The sequence below is a fragment of the Bubalus bubalis genome, chromosome 4 (genome assembly GCF_019923935.1).
Source record: "Bubalus bubalis isolate 160015118507 breed Murrah chromosome 4, NDDB_SH_1, whole genome shotgun sequence".
Classification (NCBI taxonomy): domain Eukaryota; kingdom Metazoa; phylum Chordata; class Mammalia; order Artiodactyla; family Bovidae; genus Bubalus; species Bubalus bubalis.
In genome coordinates this window covers 85,261,967-85,277,500 of record NC_059160.1, presented here as the reverse complement: position 1 = coordinate 85,277,500, position 15,534 = coordinate 85,261,967, and the positions used below count along the sequence as shown (strand labels likewise).

The 15,534-nt window shown below is 42.7% G+C and overlaps 1 protein-coding gene across 5 annotated transcripts in view; it reads right to left on the bottom strand.

Annotated features, from left to right (window-relative positions):
* Window positions 1-15,534, bottom strand: part of ANO6 (anoctamin 6) — a 233,180-nt gene that overhangs the window by 123,790 nt on the left and 93,856 nt on the right. For all 5 annotated transcript variants that reach the window (XM_044941665.2, XM_025284022.3, XM_025284024.3 and 2 more), the window contains one exon: window positions 11,165-11,244. In XM_044941665.2, coding sequence (XP_044797600.2) covers window positions 11,165-11,244 — 80 coding nt within the window. The remainder of the gene's footprint in view (window positions 1-11,164; window positions 11,245-15,534) is intronic.

Here is a 15,534-nt window from a genome sequence, read left to right as displayed (position 1 = left end):
TTCTCTGACTTACTTCACTTAGAATGATAATCTCTAGGTCCATCCATATTGTTGCAAATGGCGTTATTTCATTCCTTTTTTATGGCTGATATTCCATTGTATATATGTACCACATCTTCTTTATTCATTCCTCTGTCAATGGACATTCAAGTTGCTCCCATGTCCTGGCTATTGTAAACAGTGTTACAACAAACACTGGGGTACATATATCTTTTCAACTTACGGTTTTTTCCTGGATATATGCCCAGCAGTAGGATTGCAGGGTCATATGGTAGCTCTATTTTAGTTTTTTTTTAAGGAACCCTCCATACCGTTCTCCATAATGGGGGTATCAAGTTACATTCCCAACAATAGTGTAGGAAGGTTCCTTTTTCTCCACACCCTCTTCGGCATTTATTGTCTGTAGAGTTTTCAATGAGGGCCATTCTGACCTGCGTGGGGTGATACTTCACTGTAGTTTTGATTTGCATTTCTCTAAGAATTAGTGCTGTTGAACATCTTTTCATGTGATTTTTGGCCATCTGCATGTCTTCTTCGGAGAAACACTTTTTTAGTTGCACTTTTTTTGTCTCCTTTAGTTTAGTGAACTTAGTGCCATAAAGCTACAAGGCAAAGCCAGTCTGTTTCTTTATTTTCAGAAGGCACAAGAGAATAGAAATATTTGAATGGAAGCTTTATTCCCAGTCTTCTCAATCCTGAAGATCTTGGAGTCTGAGGCAGTCTTTGGGACTTAAGTTGGGTTTCTCAGGATTTCCAAGGAAGACCTTGGATTGACCATAAAATAAACCTTATTCTCAATAGACCCAGCACCAATTCAGTTGCCTCAGGGTCATTTAGACCAGAAAAAAAAAAAAGCAAAAACAAAAACAAAATGAAGTCTGGATTTGGGGGGAGAGTGCAGGAAATAAAGATGAAAAGTGATCCTTGAGCCTACTTTGAAACAAAACTTGACCAACCATTTTGAATCAAAACATGGAAACAAAACTGCAGACTCAGCTGGCTCTGATTTTTCCCCTCAGAGCATTCACACCTCAGGGACAGAAAGACTGACAGTTTCCTGGTTCTCTGTGCCACTTCCAGATCATCACTCTCCAGTGTTCTTGGGGGAAGAAATAGTTCCTTTTAGGTCCATGAAAGTAGAATACACCCCCAGGCTTTCCTAGAGCCTGGCATCCCCTACTTCTTAGCTGCTGCTTCTAGTTCAGTGCAAATCTGGCCCCAACTCACATTGTCCCTCTCTGTTCCAGGTCCCCCATTAGACCAGAAGCACATCTGCATCCACAGATAAGACCAGTGCACACCGGCCTCTCAGTAACTGGACTCTTCATCTCCAACGTCCTTCTCCCTTTCATGTATTAACCTCCAAGGTCCCACCCTGGACCTTGTCATCACTTGAAACATTTTCTGTTCCAAAGTCACCTACTCAAGAACACCTCTTTCTGAAGACAACAACATCTCATTTCACAGTGACCACAGAGGTCCCATGACTTTTCCTAATTAATCTGCTGATCCTCTTTTTATTCCTTCTTTCTTAAAGTTCCATAACCAGGTCATCCTTTCAGTTAACACTCTTACCAGAACTCTTTCCATCAAGGTCACTGAGCAAAGCTCCGACTCTGGCTAAAGCTGGCTATGTGCTTTCTCGGTGTCTGAGTGAGCTGGAGAGAAGCCGCAGCAGGGCAGCTTGGCCTCATCATAAATTGAGGGTCCTCGGCCCCACATGGGCCTTCAGAAAGCCTAGCACTTTTTCCTCAGTTTCTCCAGGTCAGTTTGGTCCCCAGTTCTCAAGTACTTCAAAATGCTGACTCCTCACACTTAGCGTTCTCTTCACTCTCAGCAGCTGAAACTTGAAGCAGTCAGACGGGAACTCCTTCGGCTTCTCTCCATCAAAGCCATAAACCAACAGCATCAGCCAACTGCACCTGTGTCTCAGGAGACAATGCTCTTCCTACGGAACGCTGACTCCTTTACATCTACAAACCATCCACAGCCATTTTCAAAGTCATGCTTTCCTCTAGAGTCAACAGTTCCTCTCACGTGGATCCTTCCTATCAACATTAAAACCTGTTTCTCTATTTGACAGGAAAAAACCATCCCTGGCCTTCATATTCTCCTCTAGTTCTCTGAGCCCTTCAGAGTCAAACCCCTTCCTTGAAAGAGAGCTCAGTATTTTCTACCTCCTTTTCTCCTTCTCGTTCCATGATCCGCCCTAACATGGATTATAGGAGCATCTCCACGCTCCCGAGAAGCAGCTCTATCCGAGGACACCAGTGACCTCAATGCCTTTTCAGTATTCATTTCACTCAGTTCAGTTGCTCAGTTGTGTTTGACTCTTTGTGACCCCATGAACAGCAGCACACCAGGCCTCCCTGTCTATCACAACTCCCAGAGTCCACCCAAACCCATGTCCATCGAGTCAGTGATGCCATCCAACCATCTCATCCTCTGTTATCCCCTTCTCCTTCTGTCCTCAATCTTTCCCAGCATCAGGGTCTTTTCAAATGAGTCAGCTCTTTGCATCAGGTGGCAAAAGTATTGGAGTTTCAGCTTCAACATCAGTCCTACCAATGAACACCCAGGACTGATCTCCTTCAGAATGGACTGGTTGGATCTCCTTGCAGTCCAAGGGACTCTCAAGAGTTTTCTCCAACACCACAGTTCAAAAGCATCAATTCTTCGGTGCTCAGCTTTCTTTATAGTCCAATTCTCACATCCATACATGACCACAGGAAAAACCATAGCCCTGACTAGACGGACCTTTGTTGGCAAAGTAATGTCTCTGCTTTTTAATATGCTGTCTAGGTTGGTCATTTCACTCAGTGGCTCTCAAATGGGGACAGTTTTGTCTCCAGGGAATATTGAGCAACGTCTGGAGCTATCTGGCTGGGGAGAGGATCCTTTGCATCTTGTGGGCAGAGGCCAAGGATGCTGCTAAACATTCTATAATGCACAGGAAAGCCCTCATAACAAAGAGAAATCCAGACCAAAATGTCAATGGTGCTGAGGTTGAGAAATCCTGAGATGACGACCCCTACACAACACGTAAAACTACTCACCACTTCATCTGTTTCTTAGCTTCCTCTGGCCACGCTCCAGTGCTTTAGCCTCTCCAGTGCTCTCCTTTTGCAGCCATCTATTGATTCTCGAGTCACTGCCCCTTATTACTTGGAGACTTAAGCCCTGGCTCACTGTTACTTCTCCAACACACTACTCCAGACATAATTCTTAGGGATTTCTCTCTCCACAAATGTAATCCTTTCCACACCCTTTCCCTGTGGCTCCACCCTTTCTCAGCCTTGCATTCCCGAGCTCACAGCCCAAGCCTGTTCTGTACCACTTACTGCAACTTCACCTTCAATTATACACATCTGACTCTCCAACTCCAGCCTCCTATCTTTCCAGTTCACTCTCTTCAATACCACAAATTCCAAAAATTACCAAACCCCACTACAGACTAAATCTATTGATCCTACTGTCTCTTCTTCCTATGTCTGTGGTCCTCCACTGTTACAAAGACCCTGCAACTCTCTCATCCTTGTCTTGCTTTGCTGAACTGACCTCCGAATAAGTTAAATCAAATTGTACCTACTCCACACCTGCTCCCCCCAAGCTGGACTTGAATAGGAAAAACAGCTGACCTCAAGTGGGTTCTTAGGGCCGCCAGTCCATCATCTTCCATTACCAGTGTATTCACTCTCGGATGACTGTCTCATAACTTCTCTCTCTTCAGACCTCTTCTTCTCTTTTCTTCCTCAACCTTAGCTAGGCTTTGTTTCCCATTTCATTGATAAATGGGAAGCAATCAAGTAAAAACTTCAACAAGCTCCTACTAGTAAATCTACTGAACTGTTCCACCTGGGCCCCAACAAGCTGGCCTCCCTCCTGTCCCTAAGAATGAACCGTCTCTACAGCTATGGGGGGACACCCACCCCACCACCCCTTCTTGCCCTGTCAAGGTCATCATTCCAGAAATTCTTCCTCCTCACTCCTGTCTGATTCACCAGGGAAGCCCTCCCAAGGGTTACCCCTGAGAACTCAAATCTTGTCTGCCATATCAGTAAACAAAGGATGTTCCATCACATGGCAGCCTCCTGGACAGTGAGCCCTGAGGGAACTCGCGATGGAGACAAACTGCCCACCGCCAAGCCCATCGGACAGCCAGCCGCTGCAGATACCCCGATGGTGCACTAAGGCGACGCAGGATGAGAAAACAGAGGAGACTGGCCCCGGAGAGCTAAGGTGCATATCAAAGGGGTGATTTCAGTGAGCCCAGACTCTTACCTTCTCTTACATAGGAAAGCAGTAAAGTTGTTAATTTGAGATGTCTGGTATTTTCTCATTAAGCCTGACCACTTGGTCTTTTGTTGCAAAAACTTCTGTATATCTTTGCTTGCCTGCTTGCCTCTTCGGAGCAGTATCTGAGAGTTATTTGAGTTGCTGTCTCCTGGGCTTGAAGTCTTAAGAAAGTCCACTGAATAAAACTTAACTCTCAACTGTTAGGTTGTGCATTTTTTTCCCCAGACAACATCCTCAAATAAGTTCCCAACTCAGAGTAAAACCAAAGTGTTTACAATCACCTGTACAGTCCCCACTAGCTACTATTCTCACCACCCTTCACTCTACTCCAGTCACACTGGCCTCCTTCCATTTTCTCAAACATTTCACCAACTCCCACATCAAGACCTTTGTGCATGTTCTTCTGTCTGCCTGGGATGCTCTTCATCTAGATTTCCAAAGAGTCTGCTCCAGCACCCCTGCTTTAGGCCTTTCCACTCCTCACCTTCTCAGTGAGATATGCTTGTACACCTTGATGAAAACCATAACCAACTCCCTCCACAACACACACAAATAATCCTTCCTTCTCTGAAGGATTTAGTATCATGGGACACGCTGTGTATTTTATTTATTTTGTGTTTTATACCTGCACTACCAAAATGCAAGCTCCACACATGCAGAATGCTTTCTGTTTGTCCACCATAGTCCTTAAAATAGAAGATATCAAATAAATATTTGTTTAATGAATTAATATCTTAACTCTTCAGGGTCACATCTATCTTCACCTAGTTAAAGACAATCAAATTTGAATTTCAGGAAATCAATTGTATTTTCTATTAAGTAGTGCAGGCATGCTCAGCCATGGTTGAATCTTTGCAACTCCATGGACTGTAGCCCATCAGGCTCCTCTGTCCAAGGAATTCTCCAGGCAAGAATGCTGGTGTGGGTTGCCATTTCCTTCTCAAGGGAATCTTCCCAACCCAGGGATCAAACCTGTGTCTCCTGCATTGCAGACGTATTCTTTAACCACGGAGCCTCCAGGGAAGCCCTAGTGGTAGTATCCTCTCTCAAAAAGAGAATGCAGTTAAACAAAATCCCAAATGGCATCAGTACTCTTCCCATATTCTTCTCTCTGCATAATCATGAGTGCTGAACTAAGGGAACATATCTGCTCCACTTTAATTCTCATCTTCCTGAGTCTCTTTGTCTTTTCTAAATTCTGTGGTTTCTAATCATCTTCCCTGATTTATCCCGTTATAATCCTATACTCTTTTGCCAGTCTAGACTTCTTCGTATTACTTATGCCAAATCTGATAGACGCTAAACAAAGGAAACATCAACTGACATGAGATAAGGGATAATAAGAAGCCTGAAAGTGAAAGTCCTTCAGTTGTGTCTGACTTTTTGTGACCCCATGGAATTCTATACAGCCCATGGAATTCTCCAGGCCAAAATACTGGAGTGGGTGACGTTTCCCTTCTCCAGGGAATCTTCCCAACCCAGGGACTGAACCCAGGTCTCCCACATTGTGGGTAGATTCTTTACCAGCTGAGCTGTCAGGGAAGTCCTGCTCTAAAACATCCAGAGAGTCAGACAGAAATCTCAAGTTCTGGAAAAACTTGAACTATTTGAAACTTGAAAAACTCAAAAAAGAGGCTCTTATTCTCAAGACTTAAATCTTAAAATGTAATTTTTTAGCCCTGTTATTTCATTCCATGTGCTTCCATATTGACTGCAGCCTGGTTTCTATCCAGCTTGCTGCTGGATAGATCCGTGATTGCTAGATGAGAATTCCTCTCCATACCCTATTCTTCACCCCATGTATACTCAAGCAATCAGGCCCACGTGAGTTCCTGGGTTAGTGCCAACAGAGGCAGGGTTTCTACACAGAGCCTTGACCACTACCCAAACTTTCTGCCTATTAGCCCCCAACCCCCAGGTTGTTTCCTACTCCTTGGGGTTTGGAATCGACCTGGGGTCTGCTGGGCAGTCATGCCTGCTGCATCCCTGCACTGAAACATCATATCGCCTTTGCTCTCAACTATATCTGGGAATGGGGACACTAGTGGGAGCCTGGGATGCCCCATGTCTGTGCTGCCATTCTGCAGGGCCACCTTTATCTGCTCCATCACCATGTCAATGGTTCCCCATCCTTGGTTCTAACCAGACCGCCTAGTGCTGTAGTCTCCACTTCTCAGTTTGAACTCTACATGTTTATCTGGGTCTCTGGTACTCAGTTCCCAGCCTCAATTTGGTTGATCCCCTTCTTCAGAGTCTGATACCTGTTATCTTGCACCCCCATCTACTTTCAGGGTCTGGGTCCCAAAATGATAGTCACCAATCACATGGTTACAGAGCATCCAACCATGCCACCATTTACTCGATGAGATTCCTCTTGAACTAACTGCTTTGAAAATTCCTAATGTGATGAATTATAGTTTACTGACACAGTGAACAGAAAATGTCAGCAAAGATAGCAATGTCAGAGACAGAAAACCAGCATGGAGCTGTACAGCTCAAATGTACACTGTGCTACACGTCGATTATACCGCCATGAAAACTGGGGAAAGAACAGAATGGGAAAATGTTTGGAATAAAATATTAAGTTAACAAAGCAGTCATAATGCAGATTTTCATTGTGCTTGAACAAAAAACCGAACCACAACTGAGGTGGTTTTCCACCACAATGAGATCACCAAGGGACTCTCTGAAAGGTCAGTCTTTAGCCAAGTCTCTTTCACTTTGACCCTCACCCACACATGCATCTCACCTCAGAGCGGCTCAATGTCCAGTTTCAACATGTTCCCAGCTCCTCACAAGTTTGGGGTGGCAACAACTCATGCACCAGTGTCCACATCTCCACTTACCCCTTAACATGTCAGCATGGTTCGGCTAACCTCACCCACTTCAACCTGCAGAGTGGAGTGGGAGGTAGGGACGAGCAACACGAGATCATGAGACAACACGTGATCACGAGATCACGGCCCTACAAGGTGGCCGTTGTCTGCAGGCACAGGAGGGGTTCACGAGAGCATTTCCTATCCACGATTTACATACAATGGTACTTTGTTCCACTAGTCACATTCCAGACACCTGGGCTGGGAAGGAAACCTTTAATGTACTTATCCTGCCGCAAGGAGCACTGTTTTCAGGACTTGTTTCAAATGAAAGAAAGACAACTGCTGAAGGAAACAAAATAAGAGCGATAATAATTCTGTGCTCCCCCTGGGTCAAACAATATAAATACACTCCACTGTATAAAAAAACAGCTCTGGAGCCTTCTAAAATCTGAACTATTTGAGGATAAGGCCTGAGTAAACATGGTCTAAGACTTACTCTATTTCAGTTCAACTCAACAAACTGCGGCTGGACCTTCCAAAATGCCACCCAGAGAAGAACAGAATACGGATTCCTCAGTTCCTTTTATTCTACTCTGCCTTTTCTGCTTTCAGTTTTGCTTTGTCTTTGGGCCCATTTTGCTCCCAAATTTGCACTGTTGTCACTGTCCTAATTTAAGATTTTGGTTTGGGTCAACTTACCCGACTCTGTCCTGGCATGTTCCCAATCGGCCTCCCTACCCAACGAGAGCCACCCATTCTTACTGATGCTGTAACTTTCTGTCTACAAAAGAGGCTTCCCTTAAATATCACACCGGGTTCCCCTGAGAACCCTATTCTCAAGGTGGCTTCTATACCTCCTGTTTGTTTACCATGGAGACCGCAGTTTGGGGAATAGATGTTTACCGTGGAACTGGGAGAACACGGGCTAGACGGATGTTGAGGAGAAAACACGAACAGCTATACACATGCTACAAAAGATGCAGCAGGCAATGAGCATCAACTTGTGAAAGTCTATCAGTTCAGTTCAGTCGCTCAGTCGTGTTGGACTCTTTGTGACTCCATGGACTGGAGCACGCCAGGCCTCCCTGTCCATCACCAACTCCCAGAGTTTACTCAAACTCATGTCCATCGAGTCGGTAATGCCATTCAACCATCTCATCCTCTGTCGTCCCCTCCTCCTCCCACCTTCAATCTTTCCCAGCATCAGGGTCTTTTCAAATAAGTCAGTTCTTTGCATCAGGTGGCCAAAGTATTGGAGTTTCAGCTTCAGCATCAGTCCTTTCAATGAATATTCAGGACTGATTTCCTTTAGGATAGACTGGTTGGCTTGGAGTCCAATGGACTCTCACGAGTTTTCTCCAACACCACAGTTCAAAAGCATCAATTCTTTGGCACTCAGCTTTCTTTATAGTCCAATTCTCACATCCATACACGACTACTGGAAAAACCATAGCTTTGACTAGACAGACCTTTGTTGGCAAAGTGATGTCTCTGCTTTTTAATATGCTATCTAGGTTGGTCATAACTTTTCTTCCAAGGAGCAAGCATCTTTTAATCTCATGGCTGCAGTCACCATCTGCAGTGATTTTAAAGCCCAAGAAAATAAAGTCTGTCACTGTTTCCCCATCTATTTCCCATGAAGTGATGGGACTGGATGCCATGATCTTAGTTTTCTGAATGTTGAGTTTTAAGCCAACTTTTTCACTCTCCTCTTTCACTCTCATCAAGAGGCTCTTTAGTTCTTCAATTTCTGCCATAAGTGTGGTCATCTGCATATCTGAGGTTATTGATATTTCTTCCAGCAATCTTGATTCCAGCTTGTGCTTCATCCAGTTTACCATTTATCATGATGTACTCTGCATATAAGTTAAATAAGCAGAGTGACAATATACAGCCTTGACAAACTCCTTTCCCGATTTGGAACTAGTCTGTTGTTCCATGTCCAATTCTAACTTGCTTCCTGACCTGCATACAGATTTCTCAAGAGGCAGGTCAAGTGGTCTGGTATTCCCATCTCTTGAAGAATTTTCTACCGTTTGCTGTGATCCACACAGTCAAAGGCTTTGGCATAGTCAATAAAACAGAAGTACATGTGAAAGTCTGTAAAATGCAAGAAAATAACAGATTCCTCCCTGAACACAATATGAACACACAATTAGAGAAAGATACTAGCCAGGACATAGAGATCTGATATTAGCCACTGAAATAAGGAAACTCTGATTAACAATTTCAGCACCATCATGTGGTCTACAGAAATGACTCTAGATATTCTTTAAGGCATGACAGTGGAAAACAAAAACATGGAGACTTTAACCTAAAAATCTCCTTTCAGCATGGGTATTGTAAGACTCATTGTTAAGACAAGGGTCCCCAAAAGGAAGCATAGCCTATGATCCTCAATTTCCACCCCTGGTCATTCTAGCCTAGTCTCACCAGTCTTCACACTTTGATAAGGGAAAAGTGGTGGGTTAGCATTGAAGGTGGAAGAAGATTAGCAGTGTAATTCCCAGTAGACTGTAGCAAAGACACTGCTGAGGCATGCCAATTTCAAACATCATTGTTACATACTGAAATCTGTTTTATTTTCACACGGGGAACTGGTGTGGACAATGTATGTGTTTACCAGGCATACTGACATCTTACTGCACACAGCTCTTTTTAGAGCTGCACACACATTGCTTAAAGATTATCAGTAAAAAGCAGTTAAGAAAATAACAGAAAAGGGCCAGCTCCATAAGTCTGTGCGAGTATCATACTCAAACATGAAAAAAAAAATCTGTGTCAATTCTCCTTTGGGGCCGTAATAGCAGAAATCGGAAAAACCAAAAACTGCTCTGCTACTTTAAGATGTGGGAATATTGGTGAGCAGTCACAATTTTGCTTCGCTGAAAATCTTGCTGAATATAATAGGGAAGTCATTGAATACTATGTCTTTCTATTATATCCAAGTGATTTTCACAGTAGGCAATCTGCTAGTACACCACAGGAGTCCCACACTTTGAAATAAAACGGCACCGTGGATAGAGTCTCATATGCGGCCCCTTTTCAGTCCAGAGCCCTGCCTAGTTTCCTTACTCTTGGCTGAATGGCGGGGGCGATCCTTAAAGAATCAGTGAGAAGAAAGAAACCACATCATGAGGTGGGGTGGGTTTTTTTTGTTTTTTTTTGTCACTATCAATAATAACTGTGCTCTGCCAATTGCTGGAGAGGTGATTATATATCATACTTCAAAAATAAATTTGAAAAACAGGTTTTTTTCCATTGCTAATGTGGTGGACAAGCCATGTGCAGCAGGGGGCAAAAAGTAAATCTAGGTGCCTCCTGGCATGCTCTCCTCACACATTTGGTGCAGTAACATGGTACATGACTCAGAGAAATGCTTCTTCCCATCCCCCTCTTCAAAGAGCGCAATATAAAATCCAGTCAAGGACATTCTGCACCAGGCATCCTATGTGCTCAATTTTCTTTAAACAAGGCATGAATACAATCACAGTAGCATCTTGAATACAATCACAGTAGCATCTAATAAGATTTTTAATTCCTTGAGGGTAGGAACCATGGCTGATTTTTAATGAGTCTAATTTAGTGAGAGCATTTAGTCCCCTTCTTAGCAGAAACAACCAATAGAATAGCCCTACAAGACGTACCCATACAGGTTGTGTGACTGAAAACTCCAGAATGAAACAGGAATCGGACTGGTCAACGTCCTGGATGTGCTCACTAGACTGGTTTCCAGGGTTATTGATAGCAGAAACTGTAGTAAGGGTGTCAGTGAATAAAGGGGGCGTTTTAGAAACATGATGCCATTTTACTGCAAAGTTCTCATTCGTCATTACAAGCAGCGTGAAGAGCGGGCTTACGGTGCATGATGCCAAGACACTACTTCAGGAACCTGCTCCCCAGAGGACCAGAGCTTTGCACACACATTCCTACCAGCCAGACCTGTGCCAGACCTAGAGCCCCTGAAACCAAGAACTCAGTTTAAGACAAACAAACCCTCTTTCTCTAGGTAACTGATACAAATTTAAGATAGAGTAAGTAGTACTCACAAACTCTGGGGTTCGGATGTCCTGCTGACTTTTCAATGATCCAAAACCAGAGACATTTGTCTGTTCAAGGTTTTCCAAGGCTGAAAAGAAACAAACGGAAAAATAAATGAGCATGAACTTTCATTGACTTACATACACTTTTTTTTTTCGCTTTTAAGTCGGCAGCATCAGATTAACTACCATGCCTGTGGCACACTTACAAATTGACATTATTTAATGCTTTCAGGTACCAGGACACTCAAAATCTTCAGCAGCTGTTTCATCTATTGGACAATGCCATGTTTATATTAGGTCTTAAAATGCTCTGGGCTTGATCTACCATGGAAAATCATTTAGCTTCTACATATAAGGACACGGCAACTAAATGTTATACAACTCTAGTTCAGGAACACTTTAACCATGTTTCCTCTACTATGTCTCAGGAAGCTGATGTGAAATCATTTTAGGGTAGCAATTTCAAAATCTGCTGAAAAGCACTATCTAATAGAAATATACTGGGAGCCAAACAAAATGTTCTAGTAGCTACATTAAGAAAAATAAATAGGTAAAATTATTTTTAGCAATAAGATTTATTTAACCTGATATACCTACATTATCATTTCAACATGTATATTCAATATAAAAATTATTAGTAAATATTTTACATTTGTGGTTATTAATCTTATACTCACAACATCTCAGTGTGAACTAGCCACATTTCAAAACCTCAGTAACTTCATGGGACCAGTGGTTACTACACTGGACAGCACAGTGTTAGAGAGATAAAGAAGCCAAATTCAGAGAGAGGGTCATTCTGCAAGATACTAGTCTCCTCTCGTAAATAAGTTCTCGATGTGAATAAAAGGGACTGTTCCAGATTAAACCACATTAAGAGAACAAAACAATCATCTGAAGTGTTTGGCTCTGGGCTGGATCCTGCTTTAAACGATCCAGATATGAAAGACTTCCAAACAAAATCAGGAAAATTTGAATACTCATTAAATATTGGATTATATTAATATCAATAAGTGTGATATTGTAATTTTGGCCATGTAGGAAAAGTTCTTAGTTGAATAAACTAACATAAATAATCTTAAATATTATTAAGCATTTAAATAATCTCATGTATCAACAGATCCAGCTTCTTCAACAAATCAATGACATGAAATATGTAGAGTATTAGAGATTTGAAGAACCCTAAGGAGCTTCAAACAGTGTTCTGTGACAACCTAGAGGGGTAGGATGAGCTGGGATGTGAGACAGGAACATACGTATACCTATGGCTGATTCACACTGATGTATGGCAAAAACCAATACAGTATTGTGAAGCAATTATCTTTCAATTAAAAATAAATTAATTAAAAAAAAAATAAAGAGCCCTAAGGAACAGAACTCCAGTGTGTGTTTTTTCCTATGCCAACAAACAATTAATTCAATTCTGACATGATCTACCTGAACTGCACAGCGTATGTACAGTCTCAAGACTGCCCCCACTGCAGATGCCAATTGGAAGTCCAGGTTGCTACCTGTGCTTCTGACTAACCAGCTATATAAATCAGAGGTTCCCACCACCCTCTCCTCAGGTTCAATTAATTTGTTAAGAGTGGCTCACAAAACTCAGAGACACATTTACTCACACTTACAGTGTGTTACCAAGGATGTTATAAAGGCTAGAGATGCACAGCCAGATGAAGAGGTACAGGGGAAAGGGGTGTGGGGACAGGGGCAGAGCTTCCACACCTTTCCAGGTGCACCGCTCTCCCCACATCTCCATGTGTTCCCCAACCTGAAGCTCTCCAAATCTGGTCCTTTGGGGTTTTTATATGTGTATACATGAAAGTCACTCAGTTGTTTTTGACTCCGTGAACCCACGGACTATACAGTCCATGGAATTCTCCAGGCCAGAATACTGGAGTGGGTAGCCTTTCCCTTTTCCAGGCGATCTTCCCAACACAGGGATCGAACCTTCCCCCACATTGCAGGCAGATTCTTTACCATCTGAGCCACAAAGTAAGCCCAATGGAGGCTTCATTACAGAGGCATGATTGACTGATGATCAGTGGCCATTGGCAACTGATTCAACTTATCTCCCCTACCCAGGGGCCAGGGAGGTGGAACTGAAAATTTCTATCCTCAAATCACTTCGTGAGTTCCCCAGGTAGCCAGCTCCCGCTCCTTTGGTTACCTAGGGGCTATCACAGCACCTCATTAACATAATAAAAGGCATATTTATCCCTCTCAGATCAGATCAGATCAGATCAGTCGCTCAGTCGTGTCCGACTCTTTGCGACCCCATGAATCGCAGCATGCCAGGCCTCCTTGTCCATCACCAACTCCCGGAGTTCACTCAGACTCACGTCCATCGAGTCAGTGATGCCATCCAGCCATCTCATCCTCTGTCGTCCTCTTCTCCTCTTGCCCCCAATCCCTCCCAGCATCAGAGTCTTTTCCAATGAGTCAACTCTTCGCATGAGGTAGCCAAAGTACTGGAGTTTCAGCTTTAGCATCATTCCTTCCAAAGAAATCCCAGGGCTGATCTCCTTCAGAATGGACTGGTTGGATCTCCTTGCAGTCCAAGGGACTCTCAAGAGCCTTCTCCAACACCACAGTTCAAAAGCATCAATTCTTCAGCGCTCAGCCTTCTTCACAGTCCAACTCTCACATCCATACATGACCACAGGAAAAACCATAGCCTTGACTAGACGAAACTTTGTTGGCAAAGTAATGTCTCTGCTTTTCAATATGCTATCTAGGTTGGTCATAACTCTCCTTCCAAGGAGTAAGCGTCTTTCAATTTCATGGCTGCAGTCACCATCTGTAGTGATTTGGGTTCTCTCATCACTTAGGAAATTCTGAGTGTTTTTTAAAAAGGAGCTCCATGGGAACTCCCCAGAGTCTAGTGGTTTGGGTTCCAGGCTCTCACTGCTTCCATCCCTGGTCAGGGAACTAAAATCCCACAAGCCACAAGGTACGGTCAAAAATAAATATAAATAAATAAATAAGTCGCCCTTGGGACTTCCCTGGTGGTCCAGTGGTTAAGACACTGTGCTTCTAATGCAGGGGATGAGGGTTCAATCCCTGATTAGGGAAATAAGATCCCACATGCAGCACAGCATGACCAAAAAAAAAAAAAAAGCTCTGTGCCAAGAACCAAGGAAGAGTAAATATACACTTATTACAAATCACAATATCTCAACAACCACTAGCTACATGTGGTACTCAACTGGATCCTAACTTCAAGAAACTAGCTGTAAAGGTTTTTGTTTATCAAAACTAGGGAGACTGAGCATGGAATAGGCATTAAGTTATGTTAAATTACTTTTAATGTTATGAAATGTAGTGACTTTTAATTGCATATTAATTTAAAAAAATCCATTAGAGGATTTTGTGAACAAAAAGGTTAGGTTCCTATATAACCAGAAAAATTCCCTTCAATGGCCCAAAGGACAGCTGGGTATGTACAGGTGAGGGTCACTAAGAGATCTCTAAGTGACTGTTTAACAAAACCAAACTATCAGTCAACAATTCAGCTACTTAGCTTTGGCACTTCACTACCCCAATATTGGGATTAGATCTTAGGTTCACTCAGAATCTTGCCCGCTATAATCCTATGAATTGTAATCCTATGGATTGCAAGAAAATGCCAGTAGAAAAGGACACAAACAAATGATTCTAATGCTTCTGAAAAACTGAGTTCATCACAGTGAACCAAAGCAAAAACAAGAAACAGATGAGGGGAGCCAAGCAAGGCTTACAGAGCTGAGATCTGAGCCAAAAGTAAGGTGCCTGCTCCTGAGAACTCTGGTGGACGACAGCAAGTACCGCAGTCTGTTACACTCAGGGAACTGGAATAAACTGGTTATTTCAACATCAGACCAAGAGTTGTCCAACATAATTACATGCTTGCAGATCACCTTTAAAAGTTGTCAAAATATATGTTTAGACTAGTGGCTATGAGGATGGGTTATCAACTGGTGTTTTGTAGTTTGGTTTAGAGCAAAAAGAAAAGATCTAACCTTTTCACAGAAGTAAGATAGATATCGAATAAATTATATCTGTGGTATTTATGATTCATCTTTTTTTCTGGCAGAACTAGCAAGTCAATGAAACATAATACTACAGGTATTTTTTAAAATGATTACCATCAATCTGATGGAATGACTTGATTTTGCATCTTATCTGTATTCTTTTATAAACAGATGCTCAGTTTATCCATTATGTACCTGGGGTCAGCAGATGGGACAGAGCAGCTATCAGTGATTTTTTCTTTTAAATGAAAGGATAAGCTTAAGAAAGTACAAATTTTGCCTAAACACAGAGAAGAAAGCAGATGTATTACCCACATGTTCTATCAAATTTAAGGTATCTATGCAGCTTGACTGTATTTGAGG